The sequence below is a fragment of the Juglans regia genome, chromosome 6 (assembly GCF_001411555.2).
Source record: "Juglans regia cultivar Chandler chromosome 6, Walnut 2.0, whole genome shotgun sequence".
NCBI lineage: Eukaryota > Viridiplantae > Streptophyta > Magnoliopsida > Fagales > Juglandaceae > Juglans > Juglans regia.
Window position 1 is genome coordinate 14921467 of NC_049906.1, and position 22300 is coordinate 14943766.

The 22300-nt window shown below is 37.3% G+C and overlaps 1 protein-coding gene across 1 annotated transcript; it reads left to right on the plus strand.

Annotated features, from left to right (window-relative positions):
• Nucleotides 1-15167: 15167 nt before the first annotated feature.
• On the plus strand, nt 15168-22160 carry LOC109006415 (nuclear/nucleolar GTPase 2-like). Its single transcript, XM_035690928.1, has 11 exons — nt 15168-15738; nt 16200-16333; nt 17070-17199; nt 17390-17550; nt 17870-17971; nt 18081-18185; nt 19051-19179; nt 19797-19937; nt 20600-20700; nt 21390-21447; nt 21550-22160. Exons 1-11 carry the CDS (start codon nt 15507-15509, stop codon nt 21946-21948), a joined length of 1692 nt encoding a protein of 563 aa, XP_035546821.1. The 5' UTR covers nt 15168-15506; the 3' UTR covers nt 21949-22160.
• Nucleotides 22161-22300: the final 140 nt, after the last annotated feature.

Here is a 22300-nt window from a genome sequence, read left to right on the forward strand (position 1 = left end):
ATATGAAAAGCAATTTAAATGCATAACAATAATTAATATTAAGAAAGCACATCAATTTAATTTTCACAAAATTAAAAATCATAAAAATAATCCAACTAAAAAAAATCCGACAACTTTAAAACAAGAGAAAAAATTTTTGAATAAATAAAAATAATCCTTCAGTAAAAATAAACTAAAATACGGGGTGTTACATTCACTCTCTTTTGTACAGTTCAGAAACAAAACGTCAAAATAAGCTCATGTCTACACTAGTCATGACAGAAAATACTTTCTTCTTATACATAATTTATACATATGAAAAACAAACATCTGAGATCATTTTTAGATTTCTTTTCAAAAACAAATATGTTTATTTTTAAAATCAACCTCATTTCATTTCTTTTATGCAAAATCTAGTATCAGAACCACACTTACCTGGACTTCTTAACTTTTTGAATTTCTTTAAAACAATGTTGAATGAAAATTACTTGTCACCTATAAAATAGTCACGTGATACTCGTAAATTTCTCGTGGAACACATAACTCAATACTTAACCTAAAAAAATTGACCTACTTTAATTACTCAAAACTTAAAATTTCTCTTAACTCTAAAGTATCATAACTTCCTAAATTCCTCAATATCCACATAATTCCTCTGACTAATATACTCTAAGTCATATCTAAACTGCATAATAATATTATACTAAATACAACTATGCCACAAAAATACATCTCTAGTTTAAAAATTCTATTAACATAATTATAACAAAACTGATTAAAAATTAGGAAAGTAAAAATTTCATTTACTAAATATAGACTAATTGGTTTCTTTTTTAAGGGTTCAAAATAAAATCTTGCACTTACTATGTACTTCTAAAAATATATTATCACTAATAATACATCTAAAATCTTTATTTATTTTCTTTATAAAATCTTGTATTTAAAACAAAACCTACTAATATATATAGACCAAAACATGATAAACCTATAAATATTAATAGTCTGATGATAAGGGTATTTTAGGGATTAAACAAAACACATAATGGCTCTTTTGGAATAACGGAGATTCATATACATGACTGTATAACTTCGTACGGAGCCATACTCACCGAGCGATGGAGGGCACGAAGGCGGCAAGCTGTAGCATTGTTCATTCGGACCGGGTTTTTTCCCAGCTCGGTCCGGAACTCGAAAAACTGGATTCCGGTTTCGAGTTCTGGCCCAGATCAAAACGGATCCGGAACACTGATTGTAAAACCAAAACCAGCATGGTCTAGGTACGTGTTGGGGATCCAGGTACCAGGTTTAAACTCAGTACCCGGGTCTTTTTAAAAAGAACCCTGTGTGATTGCCCCCCAACTCACCTCTCTCTCTCTCTCTCTCTCTCTCTCTCTCGTTGCGCTGCGGCAAAAGCAAAAACCCTAGGTCCCTAGCCGCTGTCATCGTGACCCCGTCACTGCATCTCCTTCGTTGTCGCCGCATCTCTGTCGTCGTAGACCTTTGCCTCTAGGTCGTTGTTTCAGTACTCTCTCTCTCTCACTCGCTCTCTCTCACACGCAATCCGAAGAAACCCTAGCCTACCTCCCTTAGTGCCAACGAAGAAACCCTAGCCTTCCCCCTCAATGCTGATCGAAGAAACGACGTCATCCTCGTGACCCCATCATCATCGTTGCCGACTCACCCCATCCTCATGACCCAAGGTTTGTTCTCTGCAAATTGGGTCCACTTTATTCCGATTTGGGTCTGTTTTACTACCTTGGAATGACGACGATGAAATGCTATGGCTTGTGTAGCTTTTGTTTAGGTAAGATCTAGGTTTTTTTTTTTTTTTGTTAAACATGGGTATAAAGTATATGTTGTTAATTTGATATATCTGGGTTTTTTTTGTTATTTTGCTAGTAAAATGGTTTAGATAACGCGCCATTTCTACAGAAGATTACAGTTTCTCATTTGGCCTTAGGTCTTTTTAATGGCCATAGCTAAGAGAGTTAACAAGTTAATTAGTTGTTTGTAGCCTTAGCTATTCTTAACATAAATGTAGTTTTAGATTTTGGTATTTTGCTAGATCTGCTATTTTTTCTAGACTTGGTTTGCTTTCTACGACTGGGTTTTTGTTCTCTATGTTGATTTTGGGTTTATTTTGATGTGAATGTTTGAATGAAGTAATCTTTGTGTAATGTTTTTATAGGTTAGATCTGGATTTGTGAAACCTAGAAGGGAGACGTACGAGTGAAAATATCTATAACCACAAAGTCTCCAAAATTCCTTATAAGATCTGGACTGAGTTTGTGAGATCTAGATCGTGGGCATATAACTTATGCTTTGCTTTATGCTCTAATAAGCTCAAAACTTTCCTTGGTACTCCATTACTTTATGCCTTCTTTTATGATAATGTCATTTATGTGATGCATTCAGCCTCCTTGCTCACTAATATGCATTACTGAGGAGCCATTATTATGCTGCCACATTTAGTAAATAATTAATTTTATTTTTTGGTTCAATCTTGCATTGCTCATCATAGCTCGGATTGTTGGGTGGGAAGGATATGGTCTGTATCCCACAAGTCTTGTAAAAACAGTTGGGTGGGGTTGTCGGTGTCATGGATCTGAATTGTGACAATTTCCCTTCTGTGATTTGTTACTATTTTTCAGCTAACATTAGATTCTTCGTTTTTGCTTACAGAATGTGCAGGATCTCTCTGACAGATCACTTGAAGTTCTACTTGCCGGAATTATTTTGTAATTCATATATTGTAGTTTTGTATTTTACAATGTAATGTAATGCGTAAATAACAAAATAGTGTAATATGTAGTGGATTGCATACATTTTAGTTTTTCATTTTAGTATATTTTTATTATTCTGGAAAATGTTAGTATTATGCTTTTTAATGATGACTCGGAAATTGTTTTCATAAAATATTATGTTTTTATAAAAAATTAGGATTTTCAACACTTTTTTTAAATTTTTTTAATAAGTATAGAAGAATTATGCTTTTCAACATTTTAATTATAGGCTTTTATAAAAATAAAATAAAATAAAAAAATGCTTCTAAACTCTTTACATAGAATTAAAAAAAAAAACTGGGTACAACCTGGAACCTGGATTTTTGGGTTTTAAAAACCCGGGTTCCGGCCAAGTTCTGACCCGAACCAACCCAGTCTGGGTTTCGTCCTTGGTTTGAAACGTGGGTCCCGGGTTGGAACTCAGATGAACACCCCTAGCGAGCTGGGTGGGGCAATGGCAGAACACTGGTTAGAGAGAGAGAGTGATGAGAGAGAGAGACCAACCAATGAGAGAGAGAGAGAGATGAAGCTCATGGTGAGCCTGAGGTGGCGTTCGGCAGACTGGGGATGATGCAAACGATTTCTATTGCTTCAATAGTGGTTTCTGGCGAGAAATATGGTGGTTTGTGTCAGTTCGCCAGAAATATGGTGGTTTGTGTCAGTCAGTGGGGATAGTAATTCCTCTGTTTTGAGGAGTAAAAATAGGGGTCTTTGGTTCTCTATGCAGGTGGCTACCAGTACGTGGTGCAAGTTGCGACTTACAGTTTCTACAAGGTGGTAGTCTTGTCGTATGGGAAACAGACAGAGGACTCATGCAGGTCGGGGTAGGGAGGCTGCTGGTGGCAGTAGCTGGGGTGCTGCGCGGCTATTCCACGGTGGTCCTATGGTTGACACTAGGAGATGCGGTTGTTGGGCTTCACGCGACATGCAATGCAGTGGTTGCTATCTCTATGCAGTGCACGTGTTTCGTGGTGTAGGAGGGCAGATGCTTCCTGTTTGGGGCTGTTTCTATGGTGGTTTCTTGGCTTCAGCGCACGAGAGGGATGGGGAAGGAGATGGCAACCCTATATTTGGGTGTCCTTCATGCACGAAGGATTATATATATAGGCCAACGAAAAACAAAAACAAACCCTAGAGGGATGAGGGAAAGGTGTATGTGCATGGGAGTGGATGAATACATTAGAGACGTGCATGCTTATGCCTAATGGAAAGAGACGTGTAAAGGTGGGGAGTTTCTAAAAATAAACTACCGTTGGGTTTCCTAGTTTAATAAAAATGAGTGTGGGCCTTGGAGTAAGCAGATAGAGCCCACTTCAAAAAAATTTGGGTTCAAGATTGTTAGCAATAAAAATAAAAATAAATAGGCTCTTTCCTAAGTTTTGGCTCTCGATCCAAACTTGCGATATTCCAACTTGTCTCTTGAAAACAATTATCAGCCCATAAAAATATTCGACAAATCAACTTGCTTTCCATATGTATAAATCCAAAAAATTTTAGAAAGCGGCATGGTGCTAGTCCCGGGTGTTACAGTACATTTCCATTAGCTTCATTTGTTTTCACAGATGAAATGATATGAGTTGAGATAAAAGTTGAAAGTTGAATAAAATATTGTTAGAATATATTTTTTTAATATTATTTTTGTTTTGAGATTTAAAAAACTTGAATTGTTTGTTTTATTATGTATAAAAATTTAAAAAAATTGTAATGATTAGATGAGATAAGATAAGAATGGTTGTGAAAACAAACATAGAACCTCCGCAAACATACTCCGACCTTTGGCCTAGAACCTCCCCGAACACTTCCTTTGCCACATCATGGGAGATGTTTTAAGCATCTCTCTCATTTCTTGAACACACCATTCGATTATGCAAATATACATAACACATACATAATACTCAAATTTGTCAACGTAATAACTTAATGATTTCAAACTTTACAGCAATGGATAGCAATCCACGCAAAATTTCAAATATGAAGACAACATTGTATTAAACACAATCGAAAAGAAAAATGTCCGTAAGATGACAAAAATGTCCTTTTGTGCTTTGATATATTTGGTGCATGTGCACTACCAATGGTTGAATAAAGTGAACTTACTTTTTTCTATAGTTTTAAGCACATAACAAACATATATAAGACAAATAAATATAATGTTACGGCTGCTACACAAATGCAACATAGTAAGTGTAACACCTGGGCGGCTAGCCCGAGTTTGCTTTTAAATATTTTTGGGCTTATGCGTATGAAAAGCTCAATTGAGTGTTTGAGTATATATATATATATATATTTTTTTTTTTTTGGAATAGACTACGAGTCTAAAATCTTTGTTTTGGCAGAATATGATTTTTCTTTGGGTTTCATAATTAGGTTGAAAATCTTCTATGGGCCGAGAAAATTTTTGGACAAGTTAGATATTTTTAGAGGTTGAGTCGAGACCCATAACTTGGGGGAAAAGCCCGAACCATGTATGCTTTGAAAGCCAATCTCCTGAGAACCAAACCAATGTTCAGTTTTTTTTTTTTTTTACCCCCCACCATGCATGACTCTAGCACTCCCACGCATGTATGTCTCCTCTTTCACTAGGTTTCCAGCTTTATAGATATAAATAGGTATATATAGATTTGTACGTCTCTCCTTCATGCACTCCTCGCCTCCTTCAAGCCCTAGGGTTACAGCAGCCTCTTGTTTACTTTCAGCAAGCTGCAACCTCCATGGAATCCCATGCATGGAACAACAAACCAGCCCTTCATGTTGCCAACCTCCTGAACCACCCCTGCATGACTTGCACCACTGCAAGCCTCTACCGGAAGCAACCAAGCCCAGCTTTTTCTCTCGCTCTATCTACGTTAAAGGGTTCATGCTTGAAAACTTCGCATGACACGGCTCCTCCCTGTGCAACCGCCAACAACCAACAATAAGCCCCTCGATGTGATGCACCGTACACATGTAAAGCCACTCAGTTTCCAACAGGTACTATGGAAACCCAACGCTGCAACCAAGCACCACTACCCACCACCACTCAGTTGTTCTAGTCTGCAACAACCACCTTCCAAACCTCCTCCACTTTCAGTTCCTCCCTCAAAATAGAGTCCCACATATGTCGACTTTGCACCATGAAACAAGCAAACAATCTCAGCCAAGTCTGCATGGTGAAGCTCCTCCCCAAACAGCCATGTTTTCCACGTTTCTTTCCTCAGCCACCATGCAAAGCCAAACAAAAACCGACACCAAAGCTTGGCCACTAGCCATGGATTTTCACCACCCGTACCCCTGTTTTGTACACCAAAAAAATAGAGCACCTCCATAGCAGACCAAACCGAGAGCCATGGCCCACGCCTTGCCACATTGAGGCCACGCTGCCGCCACCAGCTGCAACAAAGGGTGCCAAAGAGCAATTCTCCACCATCAAACACCGCCTTGCCCACATATTGCCTCGTACGTGAGACTCTCTCTACCCCCCTCTTTTTCAGTCTCCTCCTTCCGTTAGCTCTCTAGCTCTCTTTACATAAGCTAAATCAGGTTCTCTTCCTCCCTACTACTATATAGATAATACGAGTTATATTTGTAATTTTAATGGGTTATGGGTTTTGAGTTATCTAGTGTTGGGAGTACGGGTTGCACCTAAGATACATATTTCGGATTCGTGTCTTTGTTTTAGGAATTAATTGTGGAATTATGTGAGAAGTTGTATGAAAATTTAAAGTATTTTGGGAGAGTCAATATTTTAATGTTTCGAGGATTTTTAGACATTAAGGAAAATATAAATTTTCATATCTCAGGTTTAAATTACGAAATATGTGTTCAATTGAAAATTAACGGAAGTTACGTGACTATTATATAGGTGACGATTAATATTCATTCGGCACTGTTGTGGAAAAATTCTGAAAACCTATAAAATTTAGGTAAGCGGGGTTCCTATACTAGACTTTGTATAAAAGAAGTGATAGAGGTTGATTTTTAGAAAATATGCATATTTTGTTATGAAAATAAATTTGAAACAACCTCGGTTATTTGTTCTGAATTACTCATGAAATTTTGTATAAGAAGAAAGTATTTTCGGTCATGACTGGTGTAGACATGAGCTATTTTGGCATTTTATATTTTAACTGTGCAAAATAGAGCAAATATAAATTTTTGTGCATAAATTATATTTTTGTGATCTGATTCTATTTTATTTTGAAGATGTTCTATAGTTTGATATGATGTGATTTGATTTTTGAAACATCTGGCATGACATTCTGTTTCTGTTCTATTCTGACCTACCACAAGTGTAAAACTTTGGTCTCTGTTCGGGTTGGTACTAACTTTTATGTTTCTGGTGCACCCATTTGGAAACCAAAATGGTTTTCTACATGGTCTTTTTCTTTGCACACTCGTGGTTCCGAGAATAATAAGGAGAAGATTTCACATTCTATTTCTGCTCGGTTGGCTGCCGGGCACAACCTTGCCACTGGAGTTAAACATGAAATTATGTTTTGATATGATGTTTTCAGTTATGTTATGCCAAATGAGTTTTGAATTAGAATATTTATGAATTTTCGCTCTGATATTTCTGATAATATGTTCTGATTCTACATTCTGAAAATAAAAATATTTTGTTTTGCATTCTAAATTCTGCAAATGCTCATGTTTACATATTAGTATATCTTCTTTGTTTACTGAGTTGTTAATAAACCACCCTTTATCTTCATAATATTTTTCAGATAATTTTAATACCTCAGCTAGAAGTCAAGAGTAGGAAGTGTTAACAAGATTTGATGATCATAGAGGAATAAGAACCAAATGGGTACAAGTATTTGTTGGAGAGTTTTATTTAGTAGATTTGTGATTTTATGTTATTTTGATACTTTGAGTCATGGATATTTCCATGTCTTTGTAGAGTTTTTAATTTATTTCAGTAAGGTATTTTATTTGGTGTATTGATGGAGGATCATACATTTTTGGTTTTGAATAAATGAGTTTATATTTTATGGGAATTTAGAGTATATAAATAAAATATGGGAAATGATTTTAAATTTTAAGAGCTAACTCTCCGGACCTCTGGGATCGGGGCATTACAATCAGACAATGAGATTAGTTTGGAGAGATAAAATGCTAGAGGATTATGTAGATATATGCGTTAGTGAGATTTATTCCGAAACCATCTAGGAACCCATTTTAATAAGGTAGGGTGGGAAAACGTGGTTAATAAGTTTAGTGAGAGAATTGGTAAAGAATTTTGCTATAAAAAATTTAAGAACAAGTGGGATAGTTTAAAAATGATTGGAACATTTAGACTAAATTGATAGGAAAGGAAATTGGCCTTGGATGGGATCCGATGAAGAAGACAATTGATGCTACAGATGATTAATATTTAATCACGCACATTCATCACTCACATGCACTACTGAAAGAGCATTCGAAGTTTGAAAACATAGATAAAAGATATTAGATCATGGAAGGGATGAAATATATAGGCCCAAAGTAAGCCTACTAGGCTCAGCCCAATGGGGGAGGCCTCATAAGGAGGGAAGAAAGAGAAGATAATGAGGGAAAGAGAATGAGGAAGAAAAATGGTGTTAGGAGAAAAGAGGTAATGTGACATAAATGAGGCTATATGTGACATAAAACAAGGGAAGAGGCATATGTGACATAAAAGGGAGGGAACCAGACGACTTCAAGGACTTTTGGCGAGGCTACTCTTTTAGCTTCTGCAACCTCATGACAGAAGCTTTGGCAACGAGCCTCAACCAAAAGATTGAGCTCAGAGGTCCATTGTATAGTGAAGATGAGAGAGGTTGTAAAACATGCATATTATAGTGGATCTCCCTTCCACAAACTCCCCGTGGACGTAGGCAACATGTCGAACCACATAAATATGTGTGTCTCTCTTTCTTACATTTATTTTCCAGTCACTGCAATGGATATACGCACAGCCGCACCAGACCACATCAGGGGCTTCAGGCCACCCCAAATCTCCATCACCGCCGAAACATGGCTGCTTGTGGGCAGCACATCGCACTTTAAACTTTCTCTATGATCCAACGGGACAATTCAGGTATGCAAATACCACGCTTGTGGATGTAAATTATTTACACTAACCGATTTGGCTTTTATAGCTTGATCAAGCACCCCAAATGTCTGCACCGATCCCACACCCCCAACGACGAGAAGACCAAGGAAGCCAAGTACCGTCTTTCCATGGGCTTGCCTCTTCCCTTCTCTTAGTTGACGAAAAGACCAGAGGAGCCAAGTGCCGTGTCTCCACAGGCTTGCTTCATCCATTTTCTTAGTCTACGAGGTCGACGAGAAGACTAGGGAAGCCAAGTACCATGTCTCCACGGACTTGCCTCATCCCTTCCCTCAGTCTATGTCATCAACGAGATGACCAAGGAAACCAAGTACTGTATATCCATGGGTTTGCCTCATCTCTTTCCTCAATTTACGAGGTCGACAAGAAGACCAGGGGAGCCACTGTGTCTCCACTGGCTTACTTCATCCATTCCCTCAGTCTACAAGGTTGACGAGAAGACTAGGGTAGCGAAGTACACTATCTCTACAAGCTTGCTTCATCCTTTCCCTTGGTCTACTAGGGCGACAAGAAGATCAGGGAAGCCAAGTACCATGTCTCCACGGGCTTCCCTCATCCATTCCTTCAGTCTACGACGCCCATGAGAAGACTAGGGGAGCCAAGTATCGTGTCTCCACAGGCATGCCTCAGACCTTCCCTCAATCTACGAGGGTGACGAGAAGACTAGGGGAGCCAAATATCGTGTCTCCACAAGTTTGCTTCATCCCTTCCCTCAATCTACGAGGGTGATGAGAAGACTAGGGGAGCCAAGTATCGTGTCTCCATGGACTTGCCTCATCTCTTCCCTCAGTCTATGAGGTCGTCGAGAAGAACCACGGGACAACATCTCCACCAGTAAACACCGAGTGTACGCACTTGTGCCATAATCGCGCCAGTGGGTCTCCTTTGGGAACGAGCCTTTGGAGTTAAAGAGCCTCCGAGCTCCACAACTGCCTTGCATAGGATACCTTTAGAAATGAGTCGATCGGCTTGCAACTACCTAAGGTAGATCCAGGTAGATCCAGGGGATTGACAGGCTCCTTGACCACTTTGTGTGGGTTACCACATACAAACTCAAACACTGACAATAGAATAGAAACATTAGCAGCGGTTGACGATGGGAAAAAAAAATCTCACCAACACCATCAGATGAATACCCATTGCCACACCCGCCACCTACACGGTCGAGTACATCTTCTACCTCGCCCGAATTCTGTGCTCACCATTTACAAGGGCAAGCACACCTCCAACCACAACCAAGCTCCACGCTCACCAGTTATGCGGTCGAGTACATCTCCCGCCTCAGCCAAGCTCTATACTTGCCATTTACACAATCAAGCACACTTGCCACCACAGTCGAGCTCCACATTCGCCAGTTACGCTGTTGAATACATCTCTCGACTCGGTTGAGCTCTACACTTGCCATTTATGCGGTCAAGCATACCTCCCTTCACAACCTAGCTCCACGATTGCCAATTACGTGGTCAAGTACATCTCCCGCCTCAGCTGAGCTTCATGCTCGTCATTTATGCCGTTGAGCACACCTCCCATCACAGTTGAGCTCCATGATTGCCAGTTACGCAGTCGAGTACATCTCCTGCCCCAATCGAACTCCGCACTCGTCATTTATATGGTCGAGCATACCTCCCGCCACAGCCAAGCTCCACGATAAAGAGGAGGCCTCATCAGGAGGAAAGTAAGAGAAGATAAGAAGGGAAAGAGGGAGCGAAAAAGGGGGAGAGAAAAAGAGTGTCAAGAGAAAATAGGTGATGTGACATAAAGGAGGCAAGATGTGATATAACACAAGGGAGGATGTATAGGATAAAAGGGTGGGAACAAGTAGACTTTAGGGACTTTTGGCAAGGCTTCTCCATTAGCTTCTTCAACCTCATAATAGGAGCTCCAACAATGACATCTCCACCAAAAGATTGACCTCTGAGGTCCATTGTATAACGAGGATGAGAGGCTATGAGAGACTATAAAACAAGCATATTATTGTAGATATTTCCTCCCCAAATGCCCTGTGGACATAGGCAATATGCTGAATCATGTAAAATTGTGTGTCTTTCTCTCTTTTTTTTACATTTTTAGTATTTATTTTTCATTAACTGTCATGGACGTATACATAGCCGCACCGAACCACACCAAGGACTCTAGACCACATCAATTGAGGCCCAAATCGTCATAATGGGCTGAGAATGACCTCGAATCTCCGTCACTACTGAAACATGGCTGCTCGCGGGCAACCCCAACACAGCCCCAACGATGCCAACAAAAACCTCACGCTTGTGGATGGAAATTATTTAAGCTAACTGGTTTGGCTTTTGTAGCTCGGTCAAGCACCCCAACTATCTGCACTGACACTCTCTCCCTCAACGACAAGAAGAACAGGGGAGCCAAGTACCGTGTCTCCACAGGCTTGCCTCATCCTTTTCCTCAATCTATGAAGTCAAGGAGAAGACTAGGGCAGCCATGTACCGTCTGTCGAAGGTGCCTCATCCCTTCCCTAAGTCTACAAGGTCAAAGAGAAGAACATGGGAGATAAGTACCATGTATCCACGAGCTTGCCTCATCCCTTCCCTCAGTCTATGAGACCGACGAGAAGACTAGGGAGCCAAGTACTGTGCCTCCACAAACTTAGATCTCTACCAGAAAATTGAGCTCTGAGGTCCATTATATAACGAGGATGAGAGACTATAAAACAAGTATATTATAGTGGATCTCCCCTCCCTTAAATGCCTAGTGGATGTAGGCAATATTTCGAACAATGTAAATTTGTGTGTTTCTCTCTTTTACATTTTCAGTATTTATTTTTCATTCATTACCATGGACGTATGCACAACCGCACCAAGCCACGCCAGGGGCTCCAGGCCACACCGATCGAGGCCCAAATCGTCATAGTGGGTCGAGAATGACTCTTTCTCCTCTTTCGACTTGTTGTGCAATTTTTTGCATTAACAGATTATATGCCAAATTTTCCTTATGATAAACAAGTTAAAATTGTTATGGCTTATATGGATATTCATTATTTTATTAGAAATCATGCATTGAAGGATCTTGAGTTCAAGCCATACGATGATGATGAGAATTATCTACCTCCTAAAAGCATGGAGAATGAAGAAGCAGAACAATACTCAGGCATGCAACAATTAGGGATATCTAGTGAAAATATTATGAATATATGAGCTTAATTGTGTTGTTCTTTCACTTATGCATCATTGAAGTGATTTTTTTTCATTATGTTTAGTGAAAATCCTATTAGACTATTTTCGTTGTTATTTGGTTATAAGATTTAATTTATATAAAGGATACGATTATAATATGTGAAAAATCAAATGCCCTTTTATGTCATTTCTATCTTAAAAGGTAATTTTTGAATTTTTTTCAAACAAATGTAATATGTTTGAAAGTACTTTAGACATATGGTTACTAAACAGTAAATACATTTTTAATAGTAAAGCTTATTACGTTAAGCTCTAAGTTATACACCTTAAGCTAAAAGCAATATTTCAACATTATTTTTAAGAGCATTGCTATTCATAAGCCATACACCACACACCAAGATTTTTTACTCAGGCATGCAACAATTAGGGATATCTAGTGAAAATATTATGAATAAAATAGCTTAATTGTGTTGTTCTTTCACTTATGCATCATTGAAGTGATTTTTTTTCATTATGTTTAGTGAAAATCCTATTAGACTATTTTCGTTGTTATTTGGTTATAAGATTTAATTTATATCAAGGATACGATTATAATATGTGAAAAATCAAATGCCCTTTTATGTCATTTCTATCTTAAAAGGTAAATTTTGAATTTTTTTCAAACAAATGTAATATGTTTGAAAGTACTTTAGACATATGGTTACTAAACAGTAAATACATTTTTAATAGTAAAGCTTATTACTTTAAGCTCTAAGCTATACACCTTAAGCTAAAAGCAATATTTCAACATTATTTTCAATCACAATCCCAAACATGCACTTAGAGTCCAAAGACTCTTGTGAGAAGCCTAGCTCACTCGAGCAAAAATGACGTCATTTTGCCACTCATCTCCAAAACCCTAAATCCACACCCCATCTTTCCTCTTCTTCTTCTTCTTCTTCTCCTCTCCCTCCCTCTCTGTCTCTTTCTCTTCCCTGGTTCGCAGGCGCCCCCCCCAGCCTCCCTTCCATTTAACTATCTCCTTTTCTCTATCTTCTCTCATATCTCTACTTTTCATCTCCCCATTGGGTCTCTCAATACCCACCACCAAAGAAGAGACATCGTGTTGTCGCCCTCTGTCACGAACTTCCATCTTCACATGTTGTTGGTAAGGCTCCTATGCGTTTTTCCCAAGCAGGATCTCACTGCTGATGGCTGGTTTGATGGCCCCATAATCGTAAGGAGGATCATAAAGAGAAGAAATATGAAGAACGTGAAGGCCTCAAACTGGGGTTATTTTTCTGGTTAATAAGGATCAAAGGGGCATGGGAGTTGAGGGAAATCTAGGTCTGGAGGCATTGGTGGAGATCATAAAGAGCGAGAGGATGACCCATTGGAGACGTTGAGTCAAGGATGCCATGGCCATGGATTTTTGTGGTCTTTGTCTATGCTTAAGGCGATGAATTTCCAAGGATAGAGAGTTTGAGGAATGAAAAAAAAAAAGTATTTGACAATTTATGAAAATGGATGGAGAAATCAATTTCTGAGGCAGTCAGGGACAAACAAGGGGGGTGAGTAGCAAAGACACTGAAATTCGCTACCACTAGGATCAAATTCCCTATAGTGCCCATAAAATTAAGGGCGCCCCAATCCTTATTGTGGGTGCTGAGAGTGGTCCCAATCGCTGGGTCTCCGCCTTTTTCGGCCATGGCTTGATTCTGGCTGAGTATAGGAGTTAAAAGGAGGGAGGGAGGGAGGAGGAAATTCTTGCAACGAAACCTTTCTTAAAATCCCTCTCTCCATTCTCCTACATCATAGTGATGTGGTCTTGCAACTGAACACTCTCTTCATCCTTCGTTGCATTTTGTTCATCTTCCTTCATGCTAATTAGGTCTTGCAACTCAACGAAAGATTCTATAAAATCATTCAGAATTTCCTTTAATTGTTGCCAGAAGCGCTTGTAATTTTCATGCATTCAGTCGACTAAATCTCTTATCAGCAGCACTGATGCAAGAATTTGTTCTAATAAATTTTCTTCCTATCGCTTGAGCCTTGTTTTGTCCTCATGAAAGATCGTAGTTCTCTTATGCCAATTATTATGAACCTCAACAAAATGCAAAGAGATACTAAGATATGAAAGAGATAAAAATAAAATTATGGAAGGAAATTAAGAAGATAAATCTAAAAAATAAGTCACGAGTTAGGCTTATGCGAGGCACCCCTAATCCATAGTTCCACACCAACCAAAATAAGGCAATGGATCAGTTTCTACAAATAATAGCTAAGGTCATGGGCCACTAGGACAACTTAGAGCATTCTCATTGGCTTGGCAAATGCATCTTCAAAATTTAGCCAATATCACACTTTTTTACATTTGCCTATTCCATTTAAATTCAATCCCCACATTGGATTAACCATTCACATTCTATATAATACTAAAATATTATTATTTTAATAATTAATTAATTAAATTTATTTTTATCACATTTTATAGTTCTACCAATTAAATGTTAATAATAATTATATTCTAGTTAAATTAATATTAAAAAAAAATTATTATTAAATGTTAATAATAATTATATTCTAATTAAATTAATATTAAAAATTTTTTTATTAAATGTTAATAATAATTATATTCTAATTAAATTAATATTAAAAAAAGTTTTATTAAATTTTAATAATAATTATATTCTAGTTAAATTAATATTAAAAAAATTATTATTAAATGTTAATAATAATTATATTTTAATTAAATTAATATCAAAAAAGTTTTATTAAATGTTAATAATAATTATATTTTAATTAAAGTATTAAAAAAGTATTTTTAAATGTTAATAATAATTATATTCTAATTAAATTAATATTAAAAAAGTATTATCAAATGTTAATAATAATTATATTCTAAATGTTGAATGTTAATTATATTCTAATTAATTTAATTTGTTTGTTTGGAGTGAGAAATTAATATTTTAATATTTGGAGAACCAAATAATTTATGACTGTAGTAAAAATATAAATTATTTTGAAATGGTCAATTTAATGTAGAGTCTTTTTATACAAATTATCTAAATTTTAGATAATTTTCTCATTTGATCAAGTCAACGGGAATGCTATTAGCAGCTCAAATAAAACAAAATATCAACAACAGAGCTGGACGCCCATCTAAGCCCGGCCCAACTTAGTTGGGTACATTACACTCGATCTCGCTCTCCCTCTTGCTCGATCGGCTTCTCCCTCCTCTCATAGACCTCTCACTGTCTCTGTGTCTCGTCCTCTGTTCCTCTCGATTAGGGTTTCTCTCGGTCTCACTTCTCTCAGATCCCTCCCCCCCCCTCTCTCTCTCTCTCGGTCCCGAAGCCCAAAACTTTTGGGTTCGAAACCCTAGCCTCAGCTGCTATCCTCACAGTGCTCCTACCTGTCCGGCGCTGCTACAGTGGGCTCTCCATCTCTCAGCTTCTCTCCCGTGCTCCCTGTCTCACTGTCCAGCAACACAATTTCTCTCTCTACCCTAGGCTTCCAAGCGACCAAACAGACCCAAAAACTCTTTCTAAGATGACGAAGGCGGTGAAGGAGAAGAAAGTGAACATCTCCGGAAAGCCGAAGCATTCGCTGGACTCGAACCGTAAAGATGGGACCGATGGCTCGCGCAGCGCCGCCACGGTTCGGCGCCTCAAGATGTACAACACGAGGCCCAAGCGGAACAGTGCAGGAAAGGTTCTCAAGAATGAGTTTCAGTCCAAGGAATTGCCCAACACTCGAATCCAACCCGACCGCCGCTGGTTCGGTAAGATACGTGTGTATGTGATTTTTCGCTTATATCTTATCTAGAAAGTTGAGGTGCTTATCTATGATCAATGGTTGAATTGGATGCATGACTTTGAAGTGAGATGACTGTAGTTTGTTGAATTGTTGTGTCTGCCTATTGGTTGTGTTAATAGGTGCCTGTAAGTATTCTTGAGAAATAATGGACTGTTATTAAGTAATTACAATCAACTTTTGGGGGAAGTACTGCTTATTCTAAAAACCTATGGTAGGCCATTTTGAAATTAAATGTTTCAGAAGCTGATTATCAAGATTAGTAAACATACTTCCAATCTGATTATGCACGGAGACATTTTCTAAGGCATGGAAATTTGAGTGATCCAGCATTTCTCCCACCAAGAAGCAGAAAATGTTTCTGATCCATAATCTGGCGACAATTAACAAACTTGTGATTTTCATGGTAATTTTTGGCTGAGTTTGTAGGGAATACTCGAGTTGTAAATCAGAAAGAGCTTGAATTTTTCCGTGAAGAACTTCAAAACCGGATGTCCAGCAACTACAATGTCATTTTGAGAGAGAAGAAACTACCCTTGTCCCTCTTGAATGATCGCCAAAAGGTATGCAGGCTTGCTTAATTTGAGCTCACTTTTCAGTTTTTTGAGTAGAAATCATAAGGTGAATTTCATTTACACATTGTACACCGAATGGCAAATCTCTCGCACTGTTTGTAGCCCAACTATAGTTGTCTGTCTCCTTTCATGGAACGTTAATTTTCCATGGTCACCTTTTATGGGACATAAGCACTTACGATTAACTTGAGGTTGGTCGATATCAATGTTGCAGTGGATAGATGAGTAAATTTTTAAGTGTTAATTAATATCATTTAACAAAATTACCTGATTTAGATGTGTGCAGTCCCTGTAATGCTTGCTTGGAGGTTAGACTGCTTCTAATTGGACTCATCAAATGATGAGCTTGACTTCTGCCAAGTCTCACACTAGGACTGCAAATTTTCTTATCTTGTTGGGAAACACGATTTCTCCCTTGATGGTGTGCCTCTTGCTTTCATCGTAGTTAGGTTTTTTTATAAGTAAATTGAGGTTCTAAAAAAAAGTCACAAAATGCCTCATATAATGAATGAGAACATATTTATCAAAAAAAAAAATGAGAACATACTTGGCAAAAAAAAGGTTATGAGAAACTTGAGCCTCTTTTGCTGATTATTGCGAACCTTCAGTTAAACATTAACATGATTTATTTTTCAAGAAATCTTCCTAGGCAGAACTTTAGTGTTTTTGCAGAAGTTACCATGCATTGCTTTTCTAATCAAGAGGATTTTATATAACTTTGAAGCAAACCAGAGTTCATCTTCTTGATACTGAGCCATTTGGGGATGCATTTGGACCTAAGACTAAGAGGAAGCGCCCAAAGCTATTGGCAGCAGATTATGAGTCATTGGTTAAGAAAGCTGATGGTTCTCAGGGTATATGAATGCTTTTCCCCCCCTCTTTTCCCTTTCTTCCTATTCTTTCCATTTACCTGGTTGTTCTTTTAGGAATGGATCATGGTTGGAACGGATGTGGAAAGTTTTTGTATGGTGGCTGATGTGATTACTCATTTTAATCAAATTTAAAATAGTTATTTACTTAATATTATTTTTATCGATTGCTTAGATGCCTTTGAGGAGAAACATGCTGCTAGTGCCTCTGTAGAAGGAACTGAAGAAGATGGACTTAGGGACCTGGTTCGGCATACAATGTTCGAGAAAGGTCAAAGTAAACGTATATGGGGCGAGCTCTATAAAGTAATTGACTCTTCGGATGTGGTTGTCCAGGTTTGTGTTTCTTTTTTTGCTTGGCTGGAATGAATAAAATTATTTTTTTACATGGTTTAGATGTAGGAAATATATGGCGAGACATTAAACTTTTGCTTTTCGCTTTTATAGAAGCACATGTTAGGGTCCTTGATGTTCTGTGTTCACATTATTGCTTGCTTCAGCCTCGGCATTATTGTAGATAGTTAAAAAATTGCTTAAATGTCATGTAAGAAGCTTGTTACATGGATGGTTAGAATAATCAGATATTTCAGTATATTTCCCTTAAAAAAGTATAATTTTTTTACCTATCAACGATATTTGTTCGTATGTGTTTCAGGTTTTGGATGCAAGGGACCCACAAGGTACTAGATGTTACCATCTAGAGAGACATTTGAAAGAGCATTGCAAGCACAAGCACTTGATTCTTCTGTTAAACAAGGTTGGTTGCATCTTACAAATTGATACTTTTAATGAGATCGTTAAGGATTTCCTTATTATTCCATGTTCCCACCTGAGCTGCTTGAAGATTTTAATTCCTTTTTGTCTAGTGTGATTTGATTCCTGCTTGGGCAACAAAAGGATGGCTTAGAGTGTTATCCAAGGAATACCCTACTCTAGCATTTCATGCAAGCATAAACAAGTCTTTTGGCAAGGTACCCTTCTCAGTTTATGTGGTCAAGATAATAAAGGCTAAGTTCTTGAATTCCAATAACTTGTCATATGCTTTGCATATTAGTCATTGTTATCTCCATTTAAATTCCTTTTCTGTAATATTATCACACGTTTTTTTACAGTGCCATATTGCGCACTTTCAATTTCCAATCACCTTCATTGCATTTATTTCGTTGAGAAAAGAAAAAGGCTTTTAGCTTTACAGGACTTGCGTCTTCTATGTTAAAAATGGTCAATACATGTAACATCCCTTCCGATAATGTTAGGAATGCTACTCATTACATTCCATATTGCAAGGATTAGGAATTCTTCAAACATTAAAAATCCTTTTTTATAAGTTTAAACATTAAAAGTTACAAATACAAGTCTCATGTATATGTCCTGTGTACTTGGGTAATGCCTTTTTTCTAATGAATAGAACTGCTTATTACTTATAAAAAAAAATCCCAAATAGAAGTATGCAATTTATTAACCCTCTAATATAACTAATCCAACATATCAAAACTATGGATAATAATAATGCCATAAAACAAGTCTAGTCAAATCCTTTTTTATAGGTAAGTCTAAACAAAGATCCTAGCTAGTACTTAGGTGTTTCTCCTTGTATACTTCCTGTGCACTTGGGCTATGCCTACTTGTCTAAAAAACGCTCCTTATTTCTTATTAAAAAAAAAAAAAAAAGATCCTAATAGCATATGTGATAAATGCTTATTAAATTCTTCACTTGGTCAATGTCTTTGGTTTGTTCTTAACATAGAAGCTTAAAGGTTCGTATACGTTTTTGGATACGTTAATCCTTTTGGTTCCAATATCTGTTTTTCAAAATTGTATCTTTGTTGGAAACAGGGTTCTCTTCTGTCAGTACTGAGACAATTCGCTCGGTTAAAAAGTGACAAGCAAGCTATATCTGTTGGATTTGTTGGGTATCCTAATGTGGGAAAATCTTCAGTTATTAACACATTGCGTACAAAAAATGTAAGATTTCTTTCTCCTTTGCTGCCTCCAATGTTGCAGCTCTATGACATCTTTTTTTTTTTTTTTGGTAGTAATTTTTTGATATTTTCAATGCAATTTTATCGGAGTTGCAGAAACACAAATACCAGTAGTTATAGACACACATGCATATTTTTTGATAGACAGTTCTATAAATACATCTATATCTTCTGGTTATATGCTGTGGATTGCATCCAAATTTGTATGTTTGGTATTTCTTTTGCTATATGCTGTGGTAGACTTTGATTAGTCAGCGCAAAGTCATTTTTTTCATGTACATTCTTTGTAATTCGGATGTTGTCTTCCCTGCTTCAATTTCACACTTACATTGCAAGAGGATTTATCCTGATGTTATCCTGATGCTTTGACATTTAAATTACTGTCACTAGTAGGAAGTTTTTTTGCAAAGGACATAGTTATTAGAATTTTTTATCTTAGTATTCCTTGATGAGGGAGGGGTTCAATTTGCTTAGCTACGAGTCAAAAGTGAGTCCAATATTAACGAGTTTTGATGCATTTGATTAACAAAGTTGATGATGATTTTACTACCTTAATGGTTTTGATTGCTGATGTATTTGTGTGCCTTTTTTTCTCGCCAGGTTTGCAAGGTTGCTCCAATTCCAGGCGAGACTAAAGTGTGGCAGTATATAACCCTCACAAAGAGGATCTTCTTGATTGATTGCCCTGGGGTTGTTTACCAAAACAGTGACTCTGAAACAGATATTGTACTTAAGGGTGTGGTATGTTGTAATCGTTTGCTTCTATAGTAAATTTTGTCACCATTCTTGAAGCATTGATTTGCTAGGAATGAGCCAATGGATCAGTGTAATCATGAATGTGTTGTGCTACATAATATTTTATTTTTCATGGGACTTATGATAGAGGCCTCATGTTCAAAGGGTAATTAATACCTTAGATTTAGCTTGTGAGGGTAGTGAATGGGGTTCGACATTGTCAAGGAGTGAGAAGTTCTTGCATTTTCTAATGATTTCATTAGGTTCCAATTGTGATATTGATTAGTATTTTTGGAGTGTGTGCTCGGATGTGGTTTGAGCTTTCTTTGGGTAGTTAGAGAGGCAAGAGATTGCCATACTCCGAATTTATTATATGAGGATGGTGAATTTATTATATGAGGATGCTGAATGGGATCTCGTATTGTCTAGGATGGAAAAGTTCTTGCAATTTGTAGGGGTTCAATTGGGATGTGACTTGAGCTTTCTTTGGATCTGTACACAAAATGTCTTGAACTTTAATAATTTATTGCGCCCTAATCCTTTTGAAGCCAGAGAGTTCTGCTGTGTCTATTTGTTTCATATTAATGTTTTCCTGTGGCTTTTTGAGCAATTTCTTTTTATGATCATATATATCGTTTTAAAATAAGGATTTTTCCTTTGTTTTTCAGGTACGTGTCACAAATTTGGAGGATGCTGCTGAACACATTGGAGAAGTTTTGAAACGTGTAAAGAAGGAGCACCTGAAAAGAGCATATAAGATCAAACACTGGTGTGTCACTCTCTCACTCTGTGTGGTTGGAATCTTAATGATATCACAGCATGACTAGAATTTCTTAGAGCATCTTGGCTACCTGGGTGTTTCTTTGCAAATGTCTCTTTACACCTTGAATTACCTTCCTTGGATAATGCATCGATGAGCAAACTTTCAAATATTCACAATTTCAAATCATACTGCTTTTTGTATTATATATCCTCATTTTGTGGGTATGCTTGTATATAACATCCAATATTGGATATGAGCTTTGCTACTCATTATCTCCGGACATCAAATACCACACATTTTTTTATTTTTAAATTTATTTTTTATTCTTCCTAAACTTATTGAATTCTTCTACTCATCATCCATATACCACACTTTGGTAAGAGAAAAAAATAAAAAAAGTTTGGTGTGGGAATGATAAATAAATTTATTTATTGGATATCGGTTGTAAACTGACATAGATTACCTATTGCTTTCAATAAATTTCAGGTGATTGTTATCTTTGAGTTTGACTTCAGTGAATTAGAGAACAGGGTAGTTCAGTATCTGCCTTGTTTTCTAATCTAAGAATATGTGACAAGTGCAGTAAAGTGCAATTACTTTGTTGCAGCACTTTATAATTTTATGTGTGAGACTACCATTCCTTTATCCGACACTGTCTGCACTATGTTAATTATTTCTTATTGTGATGTTCTCAGGGATGATGAAAACGACTTTCTACTTCAGCTATGCAAATTGACTGGCAAGCTTTTGAAGGTGCTTCTTTTAACTTTAATGCTTAACGGTGATATCTTCATGTTTTGCTTTTGAATAAATAGTTGTGCTTCGTGACTGACTATTATGAATGGGCTTGCTTAGGGTGGGGAACCTGACTTGACGACTGTGGCAAAGATGGTCCTCCATGACTGGCAGAGGGGTAAGATACCCTTTTTTGTTCCCCCACCACGACAAGATGAGTCATTGGAGGAACCCAATTTTATTGGTACTGACAAAGATGAAGGTGTGGAGAGTAGTGAGGCATCTGCAGCTTTTAAAGCCATTGCAAATGTTATATCATCCCAGCAACAAAAATCGGTCCCTGTTCAAAGGGATCTCTTCAGTGAGAATGAGTTGAAGGGCGACACAGATGCACCACTTCCAACTACTGAGGGTGAGACATCCAAGCAGCTCTATCCTGCCACAATGGGTGATTTGCCAGAGCTGCTCCCAGCAACCGAGGACAAGATTTCCGACCAGCTTCCTGCTAGTGAGTCATAGGTTTTTGTTTCGTATCATCGACAGTCGTCTTTTTGTAGTCTGGGAAATTTTGTGTTTTCAAGTTACAGGAGTATCCAATTGCTAGTTTGTTTTAATTATGTCATATTGCGAAGTTTTTCTTTTCCCAAATCGTGTACAAGTCTGGAAAAAATAAGTCAGGAAAGCGTGCAATGAGTGGGCGTTTTTAGCCTTTGGTCCAACAGTTCCAAGTCGTGAGATACATATTTTAGTCAATTTTTTGGTCCAACAGTTCGAATTGTCGATAGAAACTCTCGTCCTTCTAAAATTCAATTTTTTGGAAAAGGCATATTTTAGTCACAAAATATTACATAAAAATAAATTTATAAATTAA

Excerpts from the sequence above, each read along its gene's own strand:
- LOC109006415 (XM_035690928.1), top strand. The coding sequence starts at position 15,507 with ATGACGAAGGCGGTGAAGGAGAAGAAAGTGAACATCTCCGGAAAGCCG. Across the intron at positions 20,701-21,389 it reads GCATATAAGATCAAACACTG|GGATGATGAAAACGACTTTC; the intron begins GTGTGTCACTCT and ends TGATGTTCTCAG. Across the intron at positions 21,448-21,549 it reads TGACTGGCAAGCTTTTGAAG|GGTGGGGAACCTGACTTGAC; the intron begins GTGCTTCTTTTA and ends GGGCTTGCTTAG.